This window comes from Garra rufa, chromosome 20, assembly GCF_049309525.1.
Source record: "Garra rufa chromosome 20, GarRuf1.0, whole genome shotgun sequence".
Lineage (NCBI taxonomy): Eukaryota > Metazoa > Chordata > Actinopteri > Cypriniformes > Cyprinidae > Garra > Garra rufa.
This window is the reverse complement of record NC_133380.1, coordinates 23,232,914-23,256,985: the sequence shown is the minus strand read 5'-3', so window position 1 is coordinate 23,256,985 and position 24,072 is coordinate 23,232,914. Positions and strand designations below refer to the sequence as shown.

At 38.5% G+C, this 24,072-nt stretch overlaps 1 protein-coding gene across 2 annotated transcripts in view; it reads right to left on the bottom strand.

Moving 5' to 3' along the window:
• The window catches only part of tafa1b (TAFA chemokine like family member 1b), a 246,449-nt gene that overhangs the window by 6,149 nt on the left and 216,228 nt on the right, over positions 1-24,072 (bottom strand). The window contains exons 4-5 of one of the 2 annotated variants that reach the window (XR_012340790.1): positions 9,273-9,397; positions 2,570-2,656 (exon numbers count right to left, since the gene is read on the bottom strand). Coding sequence is in view for 1 of the 2 variants with exons in the window: in XM_073825686.1 (XP_073681787.1) it covers positions 9,273-9,397 (125 nt within the window). In the remaining variant the exon portion in view is untranslated. The remainder of the gene's footprint in view (positions 1-2,569; positions 2,657-9,272; positions 9,398-24,072) is intronic. The other variant, XM_073825686.1, reaches the window with a different exon arrangement.

Sequence of the window (24,072 nt, the reverse complement as noted above, 5' to 3'; positions counted from 1 at the left end):
TGCCAATGTCATCTCATTACAATGTAGTTCTGTAGTATGTTTTTATACATGTACTTAGACACGGAAATGTACAATATTAACATATTGACAGCAGTATGCATTTCACATCCTTAGAGACATGCAAAACTGTTTCAGCTTAATTTAAATGTTGAATTAATGGAACTATTAGATGGATTTTATTGTATTTAACAGATGAGATTTGTGAAATATGTCCAATGCCATCCTATTTACTGTATTTAAAGCATTTATCTCAACAACCTGCTTTGTAATTTCTGCTGCCATATTCAAACTCGTTTCAAAGTAAATACATGAAATTTATTCTATTCATACATTACATTCCAAGTCACCATAAAGCATATGATAGACTTGTGTGAGAAAAAGACTACAATTTAAAGGGATAGTTCACCCAACAATGAAAATTCTGTCATTAATTACTCACCCCTATGACGTTTCAAACCTGTAAGACCTTTGTTAAACTTCAGAACACAAATTAAGATTTGATGAAATTCCAGAGCTTTCTGACCCGTTCTGACATGTTCAAGGCCCAAAAAGGTAGTAAAGACATCATTAAAATAGTGTGACATGTTATGAAGCTATAAGAATACTTTTTGTGCGCAAAGAAATAATATAATAAAAATAATGCCTTTATTCAATAATTTTCTCTCTTATGTGTCTTGGATGCTCGTCCAGGAGAGTACCACAAAGCATTTTTTGGATGAAGTCGTTATTGTTGTTTTCTTTGTGCACAAATAGTATTCTCATAGCTTCATTAAATTAAGGTTGAACCATTGATGTCACATGGACTATCCTTACTACCTTTCTGGGCCTTAAATGTGGCAGTTGCACTGATGTCTATGGAGGGTCAAAAAACTCTCAGATTTTATTCAAAATGTCTTCATTTGTCTTCCGAAGATGAGCGAAGGTCTTACAGTTTTGGAACGACATGAGAGTGAGTAATTAATGACAGAATTTTCATTTTTCACTATAGTTGTAAAGTTTGACTATAAAAATGTATAAAGAAATCATATATTAAGTATAAACATTTTTGATGCTGTCAAAATGTCCATATTGTACACTGTATTGTACACTTCATCTGTCCAAATGTATGTATGGATACCTATGAATACTAATAAGATCCAGATGCTTATCCACCAAAATTGTTCTGGCCTCTGACGTTCGAGACCAGCTGGATTTAGGGATCAGTCCTGAGAAGATTTATCCAGCGTGGAGAAAATAGCTCACAGCTGTACAATAGCTACAGGTTGAGTCCATCTCTCCTCTCAAATGAGGCAAATGAAGTTACATAAACTGGGGGGAAGATGTAAACCTCATCCTTTATGCATCAATTTTGGTTGTATTTTAGGGAACTGAATGATATAGCCATTAGGAAGAGGTAAAAGTAGGTCTATGCAGGGCGAGGGCCTCTCTCACTGTGTGCCTTCCTCAAAAGAGGCCTGCCTTGTCTGGAGCTACAGGCAAGGAGGGGTCCCTCTCTGTAAGACATAAAGAAAAAAAGAGAAAAAAGGGTGTCAGGCACACGCTTTGGCTCTTTCTTACTCACATGCCAATTTGAAAAAACGAAAATTGACGCCATACCAGCGTTCGTGAGTAAACAAGCTTGTGTGTGTAAGCGTGAGAGCTTAAACAGTAGTTTTCAGAGCAAAAAAAAAAAAAAAGGTGCTGCAAGTGATGGTTTACTTTTTGTTTGCTCTGATCATAGTGGCTAGATTGGCTCGAAAGGACCGGAAGGGAATGTTGGGTCGGGATGGGGGATGAAGGTGACCGAGCCAGCAAGCCGGTCAAAGGTGTTTATAGAAAGCCAGCGCTGGACTCAAACAGATACCAACTCTCCAGTGGGGCAGATCAGACACTCCGGGCTAGGAGGTTATGCATTATTCAAACAGGACATGCACACCTACACACATGCACAAATCCACCCTGCACACCTCAAAGAAAATGGGACAACGTCGGGGGAACCCACAAACAAACACGGTAATCAAATGCTCACCATGCCTGGGAGCTTACAAAACGGGAGACAATGAAAGCAAACGACGAGGCAAAATACTGATTTCAGCATTATGCACTTATTACCGACTACACGGTCACGCTTGAGCCCTTTTCGCCGTGTGTGTTTGCACGCTCATTAATTTGAGCCTGTCCCTGGGTGTGTGTGACTGCGTGTTTGCATGCACGCAATTATGCTGCATTAGTACAATGGCACAGTATGTTTTGGAGTGTGTGACTGCACACGACAAAGACGGTTCGCTTATGCATCTGTTACTTCATCGGTTTGTATTCGGTAATTACTGCGCCGACTGCCGCGTTCACATTTTTCATTATGCTCGTGTGTGCGCACGCTTATAAATTATGCTGACGGTAGAATAGACACTGGAGGAGGAATATATTTGTGGCTTTTTAATCATCCGCAGCATATAAACACGCTCACAAACACAAACACTAACTCAGCAATAATTATGTTTGGGACTGTAATGATGTTGATGAGCAGTGATTAAAATGTGCAAGCCTAATCATATGGCTCAAGATGTTTCAAAAAAATGGAAATGCCAACCTTGATGAGGAGAAGGACGTCGCTGAGCTTCTGGCAAGCCAGATTCGATGGCCCTCAGAGCTAAAAAGTTGAATATGGCTGGGTGTTCTGGGTAGGAAGATATGAGGGGAAAAAAGAGGATGTTTAATATCAGGAGCAGGTTTACTTTTTCCATTTACCTCAACCTATATGGTTGTTTCTTTACAGTTAAAATAATTAAAAGTATAATTCACCTTAAAATGTCAATTGTGTGATTAATTGCTCACCTTCATGTCACCCCAAACCATTTTTTAATTTTTAATGAAACTCAAAAGTAGAAATCTCCATAGTCTTTTTTATTCAATCAAACATACTGGGTTTGAGAGCAAAGCTAATTATATTGCAATTAAACAATAAAAGGTTGCAAATAAAAGTTCTTGCTAAGTGTTTTTTTTAATTACAAAAATTAAGTAATTAATAACAAAACACCTTGCATTGCAAATAAGTATTCTATGCAGTTTGCACACTTTTTATTACACACCCATACATTTTACTCTCTGTTCCGCTGTCATTTTTTGCAGGTCTAAAATCTTTGCTTCCGCCCCTTTCTGCCGTGGGATGACGAGCCGTAATGTTTACTTTAGCCGCATTTAGCCGTGTTTAGCTGCAAAACTTGCTAACTAACACATTATTAAGAAGACTTCTGCTGTGGGTCTACCACCCATATGTAGAACGGGTTATGCCGAGTTCAGACTGCACGATTTTCAAAGCAATCGCGACAGAATGCTACCCCAGATAGTCATGCAGTGTTTTCACACTGCATGACTATCTGGGGTAGCATTCTGTCGCTGCTGTGTTCACACTGCACGATGGATCGGCGACAGGGGGTTTCACACTGCATGACTTTACAATAGGAAGAATCGCCGACAATGTGAGAAGTGACATGGAAACAACGCGAGGTCAGGCGTGCAAGTTCTCACATGAGACTGGTATTATTATTAAAAAAAATGGTAGCCCGCAAGAAGCTTGTCATACAAATAGCATGTGCACTCTAGTGATGTATGTCTCGAGACCGGTCTTGGTCTCGAGACCGGTCTCGAGACCACTTTTACGTGGTCTCGGTCTTGTCACGGCCTTGACGGTCTTTGGTCTTGGTCTTGTCTTGGTCTCGGACCTCTCGGTCTTGTCAAGGTCTCGCTGTCGCAGACCGTCATAGTGGTCGGAGATTTAGCAGTACACGCTCAAAAAAAAAAAACTACACGCTCTAGAATCTTTGGTATCCACGACAACACAACATTTGATAATGCAACATTAATATTTTGCGCCCTTGAAATCAAATGCAACCAATCACATGCATGTTTTTTTTTTTTTTTGCGATAGCCGTTGGCGCTCATCCATCCATTTAACGTTATGCCGTCTATATTAAGTCAATGGTTATGCCTCAGTGAGTGTAGCGTGGAGCGTAAAGAAGAGACAAGCACATATCCAGCAGCTAGTAGTGACAGTATGTCAGCGAATTCTTGGATCATAAAATTTGCTTTCGTTGATCACAAAGAGTTCTTATGCACGCGATCTCATTTGTAAATGACAACGATTTCCCATGTCTATTAAACCTTTGAAAAAGTCTTACATTCAAATCTGTATTTGCACTGCCGCTAACAGAGAGAGCAGTCATCATGTTAATGTAAAAAAAAAAAAAAACAGCTTCACAAACAGTCTTATCAAATACCCAGTCATTCATATTACCACAGCAATTCTGATTAAAGGTCATAGTTTGGATATAAACACTGATGTGATGTCTATGGTAGAAATTAAAACAGAGCACGTCATCTTTTGAAAGCAATTGGCGCTTCAAATAACGTTTGTGTCGATTGCATTGTTTCGCCACTAGATGGAAACAACTGTAAAAAAATGTATTTGTCAATGAATAGAGATTGATTCAAAAATGCAGATTCATCCAGTGATGTTTTTGTGAGCATGTCATTTATTCATTCAAACCACTTTTTCATAAATTGAATATAAAAAATCGGTGTGTTAAACATATTCTATTTTAAATATAAATATTATGTATTAAATTATTAAGAATTCATTAAAATGAATTAAACACTTTTAAATAGACTGAAGCAATTAATATTTTGTCTCACATTATTTTGCTTAGTTTAGAATTGCGAGGAAATCATGATCTCTATTTAATCTCAAAAAAACTAAAACTGAAACTAAACTATATAAAAACTAAATAGAAATGTGTTCACAAAATAGAAACTAAACTAAAACTAAAAAAAAAAATGTTAATGAAGCTAATAAAAACTAAACTAAATTTTACAGAAAATTTGAAAACTATACCAAAATAAAACAAATTTTAAAAAGCTAAACTAAAATAACCTTGGCTTCAACACTAGTCTGTTTTTTTTTTTTTTTCTCCGGTCTCGACTTGGTATCGGTCTTGGTCTCGACTTGGTCTTGGTCTTGACATGGTCTGTCTTGGTCTTGGTCTTGGTCTTGTCTTGGTCTCGATACCTTCTGGTCTTGGTAGTGTCTTGGTCTCGGTTAAGTCGGTCTTGACTACAAGTCTAGTGCACTCACTTGCAGCGAAAAGAAAAGAAGCCGAAGCTATTCTTGTTGATACTGTGATCTATACCTTCGGAACTCCTCCCCTAACTTCCCGCTGGCCTGGATGTTGCTGTTTCATTGGCTGTAGGTAATCGCCGATGTGATTTTCAGTCAGATCACCTTTCACACGGCATGATTTTGAATCGCCGACAGGTCCAGATATTTAGCATGCCAAATATCTCACGGGTGTCGGCGACACGTCTGCGATTCTCTCAGATCGCGTCTTTGATAGTTCACACTGTGTGATTGTCACTCACGTGAATGAGCACCGATTTGCCTGTGATTTCGGGCATTTGTCGGCGATTTCTCAACCTGTCGGCGAGTCAAAATCGGGGCTAAAATCATGCAGTCTGAACTAGGCTTTAGGCGCTTTCCTTTCAAAAACGAAAGTAACGTTAATTCTCTGCATCTTCAACGGTTCAGATGTTGGGAGTAAATGACCACTGCTATGTTCATTATTACATCCAACAACAGAACCTCAATCGCTCAATCTGAGACATTCTTGTCTTCCCCTGCACCTGAGTCGACACAATGGCAATCGGAGTCAGACTGTTTCAGCTCGGTGAGGTCAATCAACGTGGGAGCGGCCTCTGTCGGTGTGTCGTCACACCGACAAGAAGCTGAGAATGACCTGATTTTAACAGGGGGATATTACTTTTAAAGATGAAAAAAATACCACTGGTTGGATTTTTATGATTGTAGGGTTGTTGTGTACACAAACTGCCAACACACATTAATGTTCAAACAACATGTAAAAGGGAGTTTTGTGTCCGATGACCCCTTTAAATTACAGTATGATCATGGCCGTAACCAGGGTTTGAAAATTTGTGAGGTCTGGGGAGGGGTTAAAAATTGTGCAACTTGATCTCATGACGAAAACATGTGGGAACTTTTTTGCAAGATGCAAAATACATACCAACAGAAATAAATAATAAGTTTCCAACAGAAATAAACACTAGGCGCCAGTTTTACTAAACAGGACAAATTAGTATTAAAAACGCAATTCCATAAAAGCGCCGATGGGAGGGGAAAATTCCGCATGTGATTTACTGACACAGACGCAGCCAGATGATTTCCAGCGCAATCTACCAAGAGCAGTGCAAATTACCACCTGCTTTTTTTGGGCGTTAAATAATGGCACAAATACCAGTAATTTGACGAGCCCAAACATTAGTAAAACACGTTACGTAATTCATTTTAATATTCCCTTCCATAAATTTTTCATCTGAAAGGGAAACACCTACAAATGCATATTCAAAAAGGTCAGGCGCAAAAATAACTGTGTCCACGCCTTTTCAGTGCTAATTCACAGCACGTCACTGGCGTTTAATGCCAAAATACAAACCGCCCTGATGAAAGCTGTTAGTAAAACACATAGCACTTGTAATCGTTTTCGTACACAGTTATTATTACAGTTTCGCTTTCCGGATGTAACAAGCTTGCTCTGTAGCTCAGCCAGCACAGAATTTGACTAGCGGAATCCTTGGGTAAGAATCCTGTGAAAAACACGATTCACGATGAATTGTGTTTGAAAGATGAGAGATCGAAAAGCTAAAACGGCATGCTTGCAGTTGTGTTTTTATGTCACATTTGCTTTTGTTCACACTATCAGGTAGGTTTAGGTGTACTGCAGATAGTAGGTTATTTTAAAACGTCACAGAGCATTAAAGCTACAGCTCCACTCAATGGACATTTCAAGTCAGAACTGCGGTGACACGTACAAAACCAATGTCTCATAAAACGTACCATATGTACGTTCATATGAACACTCGTTTACACATTTCACATCGAATAAGTCACGAAACCTCCATGGTGGTACCTATTTCGCATCTTGTGATAAAGTTCCCACAGATACATTTTCGTCAAGAGATCAGGTTGTTCATTTCATTCTAGTTGTTTTACAGATCTGTAATGTAATTTCTGACAGATAATATCATGATGTTTTTTGCATTTGCCTTACTGAATGTGAAATCCTGTCAGCAATAACCTGTCTGTGGGCTTTTTGATTACTTTTTAAGCGCCGGCGATGCAGTGTTGCCAGATATTGCTATAAAAACAAATTAAAACCGAAAAATAAATAAAAACTAAACTGAAATTAGTTAATATCTTTAGTAAATTAGATATCGCTAACCCGAAACTGCAACATCCCACATTATTTACTGTGTAAAAAAGCATCCGGCCAGGATTTCTAAATCGCCCAAAATGTCCGTATGTAATGTTTTTGTATTAAAGCCTTGTACGGGACTGTTTTCTTAATCCCGCTCCCGCAAACATTCTAATATTGAATATAATTTCCGTGCATCAGTTGCTATCAATATGTGGAGTATTTAAATCGCTTTGCTTGCAGCTCGCGTTAGATGTAGGGTTGCCAAATCCGCATTTTTTCCATGGAATTAGGATGATTTTAAACTGTTGCGGTGGGTTGATTTTCTCCCGTGGGTTAAAGGTTTGAAATATTGCAAAAATTCCATTTGACTGAAATGCTTGTATTGAAACATTTTGCATTCTACCTGTGATAAAAGTTTTGTGATATTAGTTTTGTGAAAGGATGGACGCTGTGGTAGGAAGCTTTTTTAGCTGTGTTTATGAGGAATCTGCATAACGGTGACTGTAAAATACTAATTTTGGTATGGAAATTACATATTTTGATCATTTTCATATTGTATTACCATTGTATAAACTTAAGCAAATAAACTGTGATAATGTGAGAAATTTTGAAAGGGTCTGAATAAATGTTGGTTTGGCAGGTATTCATATGAGTTTTAAACAGCAAATTAGTCATTCAGAGAACAAATGCTATTTTTGAACATTTTCAATTATTTTTGCTGGCTAAGTTTTACTCTCAAACCCAGTGTGTTTGATTGAATAAAAATACCACAAAAGTAACTCCATACACACCTACTGCCAAACAATGACAGAATAAAACCAAGTTGTAGTCAATATGATTTATATGCTGTATTTTATATAATAATGTAGCTTTTGTGAGGTAAAGACTGACCGTTACATAAGTATCTTCCCACATCCAAATTCCAAAATGGTGCATTAGATGCTTCAGCACTGGTGCTTGTGTGTGTAGTAACCAAACATGACATTTAATTTTTGAATTTAAATAAAAATGAATGCAAACTTAGACTAGACGTGAGCTTTTGGGGCAGGATTATCAGAGAATATTAAGTTTTGAATTATGAATAATCAGTAAATACGGTCTGATTACCCGTTCCTCTAGCAGATAATAGCACGCTGTGGTGCTTTTCTGATGTTTTGTCTTTTTTGGAGATTGAGGATTTCTAGCCTTGCCATTGTTTTTAGGAAAGAGCTTAATATGAAAGACAAATTAAAGGTTTGGAATGACATTAGTGAGTACATAATGACAAAATTTGAATTGTCCTGTAAACTTTCCTTTTAAGATTGACACAAGTGAGCACATTATTTTATTGCATCTCTTTAAAGATGTTTTTTATGCTAATAATACTTTAAGAGATGCTTTCTCTGGTTCTTTAGGTTAGTATGCATGATCTTACCTTGGATATCTGGAAAATCATCCAGCCACCGTCGGATAAGCAGGGCTTGGGATAGTTTAAACACAGCAGATGCCAAGGAGGGACCAAACCCCCTGTAACACTATCTACTTGTGTTCACTGTCACATGACTCTCACAGATCCGCTGTCTGTCACCTCTCTACTGAATCAGCGTATGGGAATACTGATCTGCTCATCAAGTTTTAATACTGTGTCATGCGTACCTTCTGTCAGAGTTGTGATGTTTAGTTTATTTTTGTCTGACTTGTGTCTTGATGTCCTGAACTTATTTATTTTCTTATTTCTGAAGTTGAACTCAGCACAGCATCATTTATAACGCTGCATTAGAACTAAATGAAGGATGTGTTCTCTGAACACGAGCTACTGCCACATCACATCGTGAGGAATAAACAGGTTAGTGAGGTGCAGGGTTACATGTGTCCCTTGGTCTTATAAAGCAGTCTTTCTTAACTGGTAAAGCTTTTGTTTTCAGAACATACAGGAGATTGTATTTATATTTATATTTGATTTAACATTTTACTTTTCTTTTTAACATTTTAGAAAAAATTGTATGTGTGTGTTTGTCAAGTGATGTTCAACATGCTCCAAACCCTCACCCTCGTGGTCTTGATCTTGTTCCCAGAGGAACACATCCAGCCGGAGTTGTCTGGTAGTGTCTTACACTCCTCACCCTCCAGACACGGCTCCATCTCACACCACCACTTCCCAATCACGATGGAGGCTGCAGAGACACAAAAACGAACAAGAGCAGGGTTTACAATACTGGATGATTGTAGAAAAATGTTTTATTTGATATTGATTATTTTGGACATATTTCAGGTGCAGTACATGCCAAATTTTCTCAAGGAAAAAAAATCTCTTAACTAATGCTGTAAAATATATTGTACATGAGAGTCATCATAATGTGAAAGTATTCATAATAATGAAGCTACAATTACATAATTATATTTCTACTCCAATTTGTTTTTTGAAAAATAAACATTAAAGAACTGTAAAAATGATAAGAAAAATGTTATATGGTGCATATATGTTTCATGATGCCATAAAAGAACCTTTTTTGTCTAAATGGTTCCACAAAGAACCTTTAACATCTGAAGAACCTTTATGTTTCATTAAAGGAGGTTTATCAGATTATAAAAAGGTAAGAAGTTCTTTTAAAGAACCTTTGACTGAATGGTTTTTTTGTGGAAGCACAAAATGGTTCTTCTGTGGCATCGCTGTGAAAAACCTATTAAAGTACCTTCATTTTAAGAGTGTACAGTTGAAGTCAAAAGTTAACATACATCTTGCAGAATCTGCAAAATGATCATTATTTTACCAAAATTAGAGGGATCATTCAAAATGCATGTTATTTTTTATTTAGTACTGAATAAGTACCTGAATAAGATATTTCACACAGAAGATGTTTGCATATGGTCCGCAAGAGAAAATAATAGTTGAACTTATAAAAATGACCCTGTTCAAAAGTTTACATACACTTGATTCTTAATACTGTGTTACCTCAATGATCCACAGCTGTGTTTTTGTCCCTTGTTTGTCCTAACCAGTTAAACTGTCCTTTTTTCTTCTGACAAATCCTTCAGGTCCCACAAATTATTTGGTTTTTCAGCATTTTTGTGTATTTGAACCCTTTCCAACAATTACTGTATGATTCTGAGATCTATTTTTTCACACTAAGGACAACTGAGGGACTCAAATTTAACTATTACAGAAGGTTCAAACCAGTGGCGGCTACTGGTCTGTCAAATAGGGGAAGCTCATTTTCGGTCTACATCATAAAATTGTCTATTTATTTAAAAGTAAATTCTGCCCTACGTTCCTTTTCAAGAAAATGGTCTGTGACCCTGTCGTACCAACTAGGCGTCTTTTCCAGTGACTTTTCGTGTGCAGTTTCATATGAATGAATGATCTAAAAAAAATATTAAACTCTGTAAAAGTGAAACAAGGAATGTGGTGTATAATTGTGTGAAATGTATGATGAAAATCAAGCAATTTCGCCAAGCAAATATAAAGAAATAGGTTGCAGCAGTTTTTATTTCGACTGAACTTGAGAAATCCACGATGGGACTGAGCGGCCGCAGAGAGCGCGAACGAATAGCTTCAGCGATTCCTTATAGGACAAAATCGCTGTCAGTCAAAAGGAGATGCAATCTTTCAACAGACCCTCCAATCATCACGCAGAAGCTCAGCGTCCAGGCCAGCCCACTCCTCATTCAACCCCAGAGACGCTGAGCGTCCGTGGGCGGGACATAATCGCAGCGTTTATCCAATGACCGTCTAGTTTCAAAGCACTGAAAAAAAACGTTCAAAGCAGCCCCATTGAAGTCAATGGACGCTGGGCTTCAATGGGGAAATGCACTGTGACGCCACGGGAATGTATGAGAAGAAAATCAAGTCAGCCGACCTGCTATATCTAACTGATTCTGAACGAATTCGTCTTTGAGATGAACGTTTTCTAACGCATTTTTAGTCAATAAAATGTTAATACAATAGTACGTAATTTGACCATTAATTTTGTGACATTATAGGGGAAGCTGAGCTTCCCTTGCAGTCTTAAAGAAATCGCCACTGGTTCAAACACTCACCTATGCTCCAGAAGGAAAAACAATGCATTAAGAGCCAGGGGGTGAAAACCTTTTGAATTTGAAGATCAGGGTAAATGTAACTTATTTTGTCTTCTGGGGAACACGTAAGTATCCTCTAGAGCTTCTGGATTGCAGTACTAAATGATGATAAAAATATATTTATGCAAAACAAGAAAAATGTACACATCTTCATTCCATTCAAAAGTTTACACCCCTGGCTCTTAATGCATTGTGTTTCCTTCTGAAGCATCATTGACTGTTTTTCCTTAGTGTGAAAAGATAGATTTCAAAACCATACAGTCATTTTTGGAAAGGGTTCAAATACAAAAAAATGCTGAAAGACCAAAGAATCTGTGGGACCTGAAAGACTTTTCTGAAGAACAGTGGGCAGTTTAACTGTTCAGGACAAACAAGGGACTTGTAAACAAATATCATTCAACAAAAATGCTATTCTCTAGAATATGTTTTGTCTGAGGTAAATGTGATGTTATGTGATATCGTTTTTGACCTCTTTGCGCGGATGAAAGACCAATTAAGCGATTACATGAGACAGGATACGGATTTCATAAGTTGTACTCTTAATTTTGCCATTCCTTTGGATGTTCATTCATGTTTATTTTGTGCTATAACTAGTATTAAAGCGGAGATGATCAGTTCACATGCACTTCCCGCTGTCACTTCTCTTGAACTGAGGCACTACAGCGATCTGCCACTCCACATTAAACAGCGTCAAAAGGTATTTATTGTTTGAACATTGTAATAAAATGGAGAGAATTTGAAATCTGAGACTTTGTTTCATATCAAGAGTAACAAAGCACAAATCTTATTGCGATTTACTAAATTCAAATTCATCTTAGCAACATGAAAATTATTGACTGCTTACCAGCACTAGTCTAAACATTCAAATAATGGGTTATCTTGTTAAATTAATCCTGAACATTGAGGTTTCAAGATTTCACGCTTACTTTTGTACACCCTGGGTTATCATTCTTATTTGCATATTTATGAGGTCAACTACATTGACTGAACTTGCGACAAGTATGTGACAGTTTTAATTTGATTGTCCGTCTGTGAAAATGTCACCATGTAATTTCGCTCTCTACCTTGTGTTAGATTACCTGATGTAGCACAGAAAAGTTTCTGTGACTGAACAAAGCGCATGAATAATTAATAAGGCAAGCGCTGTTTAGTTTATAATTGGTGACATGGTAACCAAGGTTTAAGTGAAAAGCCTCATATTTTACTTGGACATAACATTGAATTCAAAAAGGCATTATGTATATTTTGACATAAATATTTATTGAATAACATTTGCTGAATAGTTTCTCTCAGGCTAAAGCAAAACATAAAGAAAAAAAAAACACTTCTAATCAGCATGGGTTTTGAGTATGTATTTACGTGTGTACGTGTCAGGGTGCATTCACTGCTACACAAAACAGAGGGAGGAGGAAGAGAGGAAGAAACGCAGCGACGACAGAAATGAGGGCTACCTCGAGTAACTGTGTTTTCCCTCGACAAAACAAGCTCTCGAAATGTTTTCCACAGTTTCATCATAGTTTCTATTTCAAACCAGCACACTAACATCACAGTGGGAAATGATTTCAATGACCGTATTTTTGAAATAAAATACAGCATATGATATCCATGAGTTTGAAGACATTACTTTTGCTGCACTGGTCATACAAATATGTAGTTTAAAAGGTTTCATTCCTCCACACACCAAAAGCCTTGTAGCTGCTAGTGTACTCGTTTAGCTATTGATTTGGAAAAATGTAATATTTAAGCCAATCTAGGTCAAATCGAGTATATATTTCGGCTCACACTGTTCATGTTGCCTATTTCATTTTTATTTTATGTTCATGAGGTAAAGCCTTAAACAAAAAGAAAAAATGTTCTTTTCCTTACACAAAAATCTTTTTAAAATGAAAATTGTTATCGTTTACGCTTATGCTTTCCAAAACTTGTAAAGAACACAACATAAGATATTTTGAAAAGTTTGGTAGATATCATTTATTTCAATTGTACTGACACATTTCTCAAAATATCTTTAAGTTTCACAGAAGAAAGTAAGTCATAAGTTTAAATAGTATAAGGCTGAGGAAAATGATTTTTGGGTGAACTATCCCTTTAAGACTGTCTACCAACAAACTCTCTTTTCTAATGTTCTTGTTCTGGCTGCAGCGAAGAGGATTTTCTGAGGTAAATTGTTTGGGATTTGAAGGTTAAAAGTCCAATTTAGATTTCATTATTCTGTACACTATCTTTGCTGTCTGTCACCAAGGTTAAAAGGTAAAAATTAATCAATATAAAGTCTTAGTGCAATCCTCGCTCACTACCGAGCTAAATCCGAGCAGAGGCTGACTTTTTTTCTCCTTACAAACACACTCCTAGCTCACTGCTTTCCATCCTTCAGATTAACAGCTGATTTTCAGGTCTTTGTGAAACCCTCATTCTACTTTTCTAACTTCTCTGAGGAAGACCGAAACACGTGTTGCACTTCTGCTGTAGATGTGCAAATGAAAAAACCTGAGTTAAACGGACAGTTCACCTAAAAATGAAAACTACTCCATGATTTACTGACCCTCAAACCATCCTAGATATGACTTTCTTTTTTCAGATGAATACAGTAGGAGTTATATTAAAAAATGTCCTGGCTTCTCTAAGCTCTATAATGGCAGTGAATGGGTGTTGAGATTTTAAAGCAAATAAAGCACATCCATCCTTTATAAAAAATACTCCATATGGCTCAAAACTATTTATCTCAAAATACATCACTATTCTAAATACTTGTTCCCTTGTTGGTCAACACCCACTGAAGCTCCACCGTAGGACAGAGAGCATTCACACAGATCAACGTTTGACTAATACACCACCTACTGTAGATATCAGCCAACTCTGACTGTGTTATATGTCCCATAATTCCTCACTCTCACGTGCGGTGCAAACACTAGCCCAAGGTTCATTAAACACTAAACTCCCTCTGGTCTGAACAGGATGGAGAGTGATTACCACAGACTCTTCCAGTTCCTTTACCTGCCACTTTTCTGTACAGCTCAGTTTTACTGTGTATACCATCTTAATCACAAAGCAATTAGCGGTCAGCAGGGGTGTATCTACGTTCTTTCTAGGTTAAAGCTATATTGCGATTCTTGTTGTTTTGCACTGGACGGACACCCACAGTCACTCATCTGCTGAAGGGATGAGATATTAGTTTTGTAATCATAGTTTGTATTCAAAATACATGCCATGTTTCATGAAAAACCAAATGGAAACACCCACATGAGTGGTCAAACTTGGTGAAAGTGTGAAAAATAGATCTGAGGCACAGAATGACACACTTTACATGAAATGTCGCATTCTTGTTGAGAGCAGATATTGCACAGGTGTTTTGCCACAGGGTGCTTGTTCTCAAATTTAATGTTCCTGAGCTCCGAGAGCGAGAGGAACCAACAAGCCTCTTTTTCATTACCCGGCTGTGAAGGATTTATATTCAGACACTCTAAATGTTGAAGCCATTTGAAAAATAGTGAAGTAACACCTGCAAAAGGCAAAAAGGCAAAAAGAGAAAAAGAAATCAATTCCACGGAACAGAGCAATGATGGAAGCACTGAAGCCTAGATTAAAACTGTGGCCTAACAGCGAGTATGAAATGTGAGACTTTTTTACAAAAATGAATTGTATTCAGGGCACTCAGGCTTGTACTGTCTGAGCAGAATGTAGCTACATTACATTTAGGACAACACATGTACTGTAAGATGGCTATTTGGAAATAAATTAAGTAGCACATCAAAGTTTAAATGATGTATATGAGCAGTATCACACAAGTAGCAGTGCGATTTGTCTGTATATTAGCATGTTGATTTGGCTGTAGACATAAAGCCGTAGGTTGAGTGCCGAAGGTAATCACAGTGTGCCGATATACAACCATATTGTACAGCTATGAGTGTGATATTGCATTTATACAACAGTTTGACAGCACAAGTGTTTATAAAAAAAGAGACAACAATGGAGTGTCTTTAAAAACCCTCTTTTGTGTAGAACTACTCCATTCTGCCACTGATTCAAATCTTGGTTTGACAGTTTAACAGTTGAGCCCAAGCCTCCGTTACTAATTCGAAAACGTCTTCTCTTTAGAGGTATAATGAAGGAACGTTGAGTTAATTTTTTGAAAGCTTATTGTATTACTGTATTAAAAGCTCTCTGTAATATGTTGAGTTAAGTATTATGAACGAGAGATGGACTGAGTGAGCGTGATTACCTGCATCTGATACAGTATTTGTTCTTTAGCTTAATCTCATATTCACAATAAAACATTAGTTTGAATGTCTGCTAAGGAAAGCGATATCTTTGTCGTACTATCCTTTCATCTGTTAAGGGTGATTTCAAAAGACAGTTGGTTGCGTCTTACAAGGGGTTGTTGAAAATAAAAAATATATTGCTTGTATACAACACTGTTTCAGTATCTTTCAATATGAAAGTCTTTATTGCTTTACTCGACTCACTCATACAAACTCTCTTGTCGCCGTCTAATGGCAGAATAATGTAGCTTAAATCACCATCACAAACACACCGTGTTTCAATAGTAAGCACTAAGTGTTAGTATTATTTATATAAAAAATATTTATTGAATAATAATATTTAATAAACAACAACAACAGCCATCATAAAAACTGGTAGACAATTCAGTCAAAAGTACAAAGGCAGCGTTTTGATAAACAGCACTGAAGTTACATAAAATATAACGTGATGAGATTTTTCTCAGCCAAAACTATTTGCTCTGGAACAAATAATAGATTAATAAGACCAAAAACGGCCCATTAGATTTATCCAAAACAAATTATATCTCATGTTTTACAACTTTAAAGACATCAGAGCCAGCTGCAAATTCCAGACCGAGGTGAGGCTGCTCTCAGCAGTTTCGTGAGCGCTGAATGGTCACTAACTTCCTGGAGCTCACATCTTCTAAAACGTTGAATCAAATTCTTAAATAGATGCTATGTTAATTAACAAACTGCATAACTGAAATTTGTTATTAATTTGAAATCGGCTCAAAACTCTTTATAATACATTCCGTGACACAAAAGCAGTATTTATATTTATAAAATTATAGTGGATTTGAGTGTTCGGCATGACACTCGCCATGAGAAACACTGCAAGCAGAGTGATATAAAATGTGAAATGGTTTAAGTTATGTTATCACTAGAATATTGCACCATTTGAAAAAGGCTCTCAGCTAATCAGAGTCAAGTATAAATTGGATTATACAACAGTTAGTTCTAGCCCTCAGATCTGATTGGCTGAACATGTTATAAAAGTGATGATAACAGTGACTCTTCCAGTAAGCCAGTAAGGGGCAACAAGTGACTTTACGTGTGAGTTATTTAATCAGTAAAGCAATTGACCCTTTGCAAACAGCTTGATTGACAGGCAAACTGACCAATCATAACCCTGAATCCACCATTTTGTCTAACAAACAAATCAGACAGGAGAGTAGATTAACTTTTTTGGACTTAAACTTAAATGGATTGTGTATTGATGTCTTTCCGCAGTTGAAATAAAATATGTTCTGATTTTCATTCATGTTTATTTCATACTTTTACACATTAATGAGCCACAAAATGTTTTTTATTGCTCTGTCTTGCCTGTTGGCGTGTTGTCAGTTACCTCTTGGCTCCGCAATGTATTTTTCAATGTGTGAGAACATGATGTGTAGTGTGAGAATGGCATTGTTTGTCGGACATTATTACATTTTTATCATTATTATTATTAAATACAGTACTGGATTTTATGAATGAGTCACTGAATCATTCACTCAACAGATTTATTCACGGATTCATTGAAGAACACCACTACTGAGTGTTGCTTCGATATTCACAAGGTTTTATTTTTGCTGTGTCTTTGTTTGTAATTATTTTGCTGGCAGAGCAAAATATACAAAACTAGCCAAATTTGTCTAAAATATAATGAATTTTTTTTGTTTGTTTTATAAAAACATTTCACTACTAATTATGCACTCTCTGTTTTGATTCTACTCATTTGATATGGCTTAATTATACAACAAAAATATTTTATTTATACTTTTTTTATAAGGTACTATTTGTTTATACTGTTTCCATGATTTTGAATTTTAATCGTATGCATTAAAAATGCTGCTCTATCAACATAAACCAAGTTTACACAAAACACGAGCAGCATGACAGATCTTCTCCAGATTCTGGAACACTCCAGAAGACACTTTCAGCACTTACTGCCAGTTCTTAAATGTGTGGATACAGCAGAGTCAAAGTGAGACAAATGGTCTGATGTCTGCCGCACCAGCGTTTGACCTGTCTGACAGATGGCCCGCTCTCTTTCTTTCCATCGCAAACTTGGCAAGCGGAAGAGAGCTCACGAGAGAGGACACCAGGGTCAGTGCTTTTGCTCTCAGACTTTTATCTGTCTGGATCAACGCCAGACCCCATTCAGGTGACCTTCTCAGCCTGAAGACAGGCCTTTCTCACCGGGCCTTGATCCTTATACGGTCCCCTCCGGCATCTCACCCTCTTCTGGGCCCTCCCGGCCATCACAAAGTCACAACTTCAGCAACTTTTTTTGCCATCGTAGTCTCAGCAGGATGGTGTTTCCTCCCAGGAGAGGGCAAGAGAAAGTGGATTATTGGAGCAGAGCAGGACCCATGGGGCCCAGGTCTCACTTTCCTGGTCATCTGTCTTCTTAAGAGTCGCTGCCATGCGGAAAGCATAGGTAGAGGTTGACTCTTTTAGATCAGTTTTTCTGGTCTGTGTTGTAAAGGCTTGTGGTTGCGTTTGGAGAAGGTCCTAGATCACCATAAGTGCTGGATGATTGGGAGCAGATGTGGACCTTGTGACGTGCTTGTAGATCTGCGACCCCGAGCAGCACGCAGGTTGGCGGCGCTGTCAGGTATCAGATAATGTCATGTTGCCCGGCATTAAATGAATCAAGCTGTCAAAGGGTCTGTCATTAACATCACACTATGATGTCTATCACTGATGCAGAAGTGACACTTCTACACACACACACACACACACACACACACACACACACACACACACACACACACACACACACACACACACACACACACACACACACACATACACAGGGTCATTCAAAAGCAAAACTCAGAGTGACAAAGTATCTGTCAATCATCTGTGGAAGGAAGCACCTTGAGCAACTATAATAAGACATTCAACACATGGTATGGTTATATGGCCTCACTGAGAATGTGACCTCACTAAAGATGTGAAAATAAATAAATAAATACAGTCAAACCAAAATTTATTCAGATACCTAACATTTCTCACATTATTGCAGTTTATTTGCTATTGTTTAGAAAATGGTAATAAAATGTGACAAGAACTATAATGGATTATAATTAACCAAAAATTTAGATAACTGTTTGTATGACGTAATACTTTGTCGACCAATTACCAAGCAGCCCGAGGCACAGAGCTGAAAATCTTGGGTGATACAGAGGATCCGGAGGGCCAAGGCTCTGGGGACCGAGGCGGAGATCCGGAGGTCCGTGGCGGAGCCGGAGGATTAGAACTCTGATGCGATGGCGGGACAATGACCAACCAAAGCAGAGCTGGAGGGACGAGGGAGCCCGGTGGAGCTGGTGGCGACGGTGGAGACGAGGGAGCTGAGACCCGGGGTGGAGCCGCAGGGTCTGAGGACCGAGGTGGGGTCCTGGAGGCGAAGATGAGTGATCCTCCAGCCATGATGCTGATGGAGACTGGCAGACCCGTGACAAGCCCACAACACAGATGAGAGTGAACAGAGGGACTGTCAGGGGACAGTGGTGGCATTGCAGATGCAGCATAGCAGACAGAAATGGGCAAAAGAGGGAGAGTAGGTGGGAAATCCAGGCATGCAAACAGTTTAGGGTAGACAGGAAGTTAAATTTCTATATCCTCAGTGAAATCAATCAAATTTTGTTCCATATATCATTCAGGGCAGACAGATAGTTCCAGGCAGGCAGGTAATTCTATTTTTAAATGTTCCAGGTCCAGGTTTTGCTTACCCTCGGTGGTAAGCAAAACCATGTTGCTTCCCACCGTCGCGGGTGCTCTTGCACATGGTTGGACGCGATGGGCTTAGGCTCTGTGGCGAATTTCCTTGCTGACGCTCCATTCGATGATGGCTGTGACGCTAACAGCTCTGGCTCTCCATCCGCTTTGGGCTCGGGCTCTTGCTCCGCGAATCAGGGTGGTGGTTGGCTGGGCACTGGGTCATGCTGCGAGATGCCTGCAAGGTGTGGCTGGAGACGGATGTCACAGTCAGCATCCGTTTTGTCCACTGTGAGTGGAGATCTCTCCGCCCGCAGCATGAGCTCGAAGTATTCTTGGAGGGTCCACTAAGGATCTGCTCGGGGTATGCAATCGTCCAGGCCACACCAGAATCCCTCCATCAAGCAGAAGTCATCCCAGCGAGCAGATGGCAGATGTTAAGAAACTCCTTCACGTAATCCTGCAGATCCCATCCGCTCTTGATAAGGAACACCGTACTGCCCTCAAGTACGGTGTTGCCCCTCCTTGGCTTAACGCTGATTGAAGCCAGGTCCATGACAAAAAACAAAAAACTGAATGAACTAGTAAAATGGATGGGAAAACAAAACGGGGAAGTGCACGCCACTAAACTGTTGTTTCGGTCCGGCTCTCTGTCATTGTGTACGCAGAGAAAGAGCGCAATACGAAGTTAATGCAAATGCAAAAGTTCTTTAATGATATTCCACAAGGGTAATCCACAGGCAGAGATAAACACAAGCACACATGAGGTAACGTTAAAGCTGAAAATCAAACTGAAAACTATAACAACAAACTATAAAGGGGTGCTAATTACAAAGTCAGGTAATTGTGATACACTGATGATTACATATGATGAGGACAGGAACTCCAAAAATGGGCATGAGGACTAAACCAAAACAGACAGAATGACGGCGGTGTTACAATATGTAATAAATGTGCAACTATTTTGTGTTCATTTACATACTGTTATTGCTATTGGAATTAATTATAAATGTAATATGTGTAAAATAAAAAATACCCAAAAGTAAAGTATTACACCCTAATAATATTGGCAATTACAGCACCTAAAAGCATCAAATTTTTCTTAAAACTTTCTTGGTGCACTCATGTAGATTTGAATTTAATATAAAAATGCCAGGGACACCAGGATGGATTCAGCAGCACACCATGTTCTCCCAACGTCACTCAATCGATCACCTCCAGCGGAGATTAAGAGCGCTAAGCAATTACACTTTAAATTCTCGTGCTTTTCTTGCAGGTGTTAATTCACAGCGCCGGGGTCCGGATCGATACATCAGTACAGATAATGGCCAACCCCCTCTGGCCCCGCCCCCTGCTGTCCCACACGTCATCAAAGTGAAGAATGAACTCGCTCTTTAAATCCACTCCAGCCACTCTCTCTTTCTTTACCTGCCCAGAGAAACGGTCTGTTAATGACCTGATTGATTAAATAAGGCCTTTACTGTTTTCTTTTTTCAGTAGGCACAGGTAGCAGTCGCAATAAAGCCGGATAAGGTCAGAGGGTGAGCCGAGCGGCTCTAATGAAGCTGGGGTGTAATTAACGGGGAGCTGAGACTGGGTCTCCATCTGAGGGTCAGAGAAGGCCGACCTCGGAAGGGAATGGAGTGCGGTTAGTCGCCATTAGTCAGTGTTTTACACGGAGGAAGAAGTGTGGCTTGATTAGACATTCAAAGAGCAGCGTAAGGCCTCTCAATCACGAACCTGTCAAAGCTCTCCACTCTTAATGAACAGACCTCAGAGTCCTCAGCCTTTCTTCAAAGTGAGCTTGACTGTGTGTGTGTTCTTCTTAATGGGACACTTGACTCGTGGTGTTATGACGAGTGCATTGTTTGGTCGATTATGCTGACAAACTGTCTACAGCTCTCAATAAATGCACAAAACAATGTCTGATCATTTATAGGCTCAGAAAATTCTCAACACATGATACTTGCTAATGGACTATTTAAAACCCAGTGAATTAGTTAAACAATAATAGCCAGTAAGTTTTGGTTCCATGCATAATTTGTTACTTGCTAGTCGGCTGCAAGTAGTATTGGGTGAGAGATTTCAGGGGGTATCTGATTGGAAGATCTGTGTAGTGCAGGATGAGTCATCCAAAAATTCACATTGTGAAATATAAAGTCATATTTACGAGAAGTACGGTCACAATTGTGAAATATAATGGTACAAGATTTAAAAAAACTACAGCCACAAGATATAAAGTTAAAAAAAAGGTGCAACAGAAATAGTAACAAATATTAAATAGTTTATGAAAAAAACTTGCAACTTTGAGATTTACAGTAAAGTCACAACTGTGACATATAAAGTCACAACGTCTCAGGTTATGTATGTAACCATGGTTCCCTGAGAGGGAAGGAGACACTGCGTCCTCAAAGTTGCAAATGGATAATTCTGTGTCAACCAAATTTCAGAAACCTCCCTGGCTCAAATTTTTGATTTTGTCAATACTTCTTCTGAAGAAAGTGATGAAAGCCACAATATTAAATGTCATGGATGAATATTTACTGATTTACCCGTTATTTTGTTGCAGGGTGTAGAACTTTCACCTGATATTCAGAGCCAAATTAAAAGGAAGTTAAAATTACTTTAGAAAGATGGCAGCATCATCATGTTATTGGTCATTCTATTAAAAAAATCTGTTGACTTTAGCAATCTTTTTTTGCGTTATATGCCAGTGGTGCACCATTAAAAAATGGGAAAAAGCACTTTGAAAAAAGTTTGCAAATCTGTAACTCAATAAGTATTAAAGACATCTCGATGCCCTTTTAGATGTTGGGTCTTAACAAACTTTCCTTTTGGCATCTTAACTTTAACGGCCCTGTGTGGTTCAGTTCCAGAGATATTGTGACTCAGAGAGTACACATTTTCAGTGGTCAAAAACCAAATGTGGGTCACATTGCATACAACTGATACTTGTCTTTTAAAAAGGAAGGTCTGAAGAACAAATAATGTTGAAATTAGAAATGTATCACGTTTCAGAACAACCCATCCGAGTGCCATAAGTATTCTTTTTCCAAAGTTTGCTTGCTTGCAACTCAAGAAGTATTAAAGATCACTTAATATCCTTGTAGATACTGGTTCTTCATAAACTTTTCTTTTGGAATCTTTATTTTCAAGGCCCTATGCGGTTAATTCTCAGTGATATGGGGATCTCAATGCAGCTCCATGTCCATTTTCAGTGGTCAAAAAGCATAAAATGGATAACTCAGTAAACATTCTTCCACGACATTTAATATTTTTCTTTAAATATTTAAGATTCTCTTCTTCTTTTAAAAAAATATGTACAAAAATTTGAGCCCGGTTCCTAATTTTTTCCACTCTGAGCCAGAAAAGGGTTTCCATTAGAGACAGAGAGAAAGAGATAGATTTAGAAAGAGCAAGCAAGTGGAAAAATGAAAGGCCGTGTTTATTGGTGCAGAGTTGCTCTAATACTGACCCGTCCTCTCTGCGGGCACCTGACTCACAGGTAGAGCTGTTTCTGAGTTCTTCTGCCGAGGTGCTCAGAGAACTGTGTGCTCATGGATTCTGACAGCTCCGTCCTTGCAGGGTGCCACTGATGTTCATTATTTCAGACTTCCATCGGACGCCTAGCAGTCACAATACCGCCTCTGCCTCAGACTAGCACTAAACGCTGTGTTAAAACATCGTTATTAAGGTGAGAAGCGAATGACACCATAAATATGCAATTAATCTTCAGAACTGGGGCAAAGTTTAATTGCGACTAAACAAACAGACAGAAAATGCAAATGTGAAAACATTATGAGAGCGGTGTAGTTGTAATTATGAAGTTACACATAATGGTAATTAAAAAGCTTGCATCCCGCAATGCCCTTGCTGGTTTTCATAGTGCCGCGCGCCACTGCTTCTGATTGGGCTCGTGTATGAAGTCCTACAATGTCTGGAGGAGCATACATACATAATCTCATACGTTGTCTTTTTTTCGCTGGTGTTGATCAGCTATGTTTATGAAGTCATTTTGCTCTCTTGAAGTGTATATGGATTTTGTGTGTTCCTCAGGGCTTCTATCAAATGCACCATGACAACCTGTCATGCTCTGCATTAATGGCCCCCAGCAAAACAGAAGCGCTCATTCTACATCAGTGATGGTTACGGAAAATATGTGTGTATATGTGTGAGAGAGTGTACAGAGAGACAAGGAAAGAGGAAAAAAGGACAGAAAACAGCTTGAGAAAAACAGAACGGATGTATGATGGCAGTAGACTTTCGCACAATATTAGCATTAGTGAAACATGAAACATTTCTGAGTGTTTTTTGTGCTTATGACCCGGCAAAATTGGGTCTAAAGCTGGGTTATTTAATCCCAATGTGTGTGAACGGCCCTGCATGTGTGTACAGATCTGGCCATTTAAAATGCGCGCGGGAAGTAAAGTGGTCTCGCGTGACGCCGGTGTATTCCAAGGGAACACGGAAAATACAATGACATAGGAAAGACATGATCAGTAGGGGGCAGTCATGTAAAGCACTGAACTGAAGCGGCAGCAAACATCGCTCTAAGCCCGAATGACTCGTTTGTACGGTGACCTGGAGAGGACATCTTCTTCGGACATTATTCGTTTATATTCGTTAATTTTCCTATCATTTCGATCTCTTTTAACATTCAGAATCGAAATGATAAATGCTGACATGCCATTAAAGCTTTGATTAAGCTACATGGCTGAGATTTTTACTGGAATGCAGTTAATAGGTTGAATATAACATATACATATACATATAAATATATATAT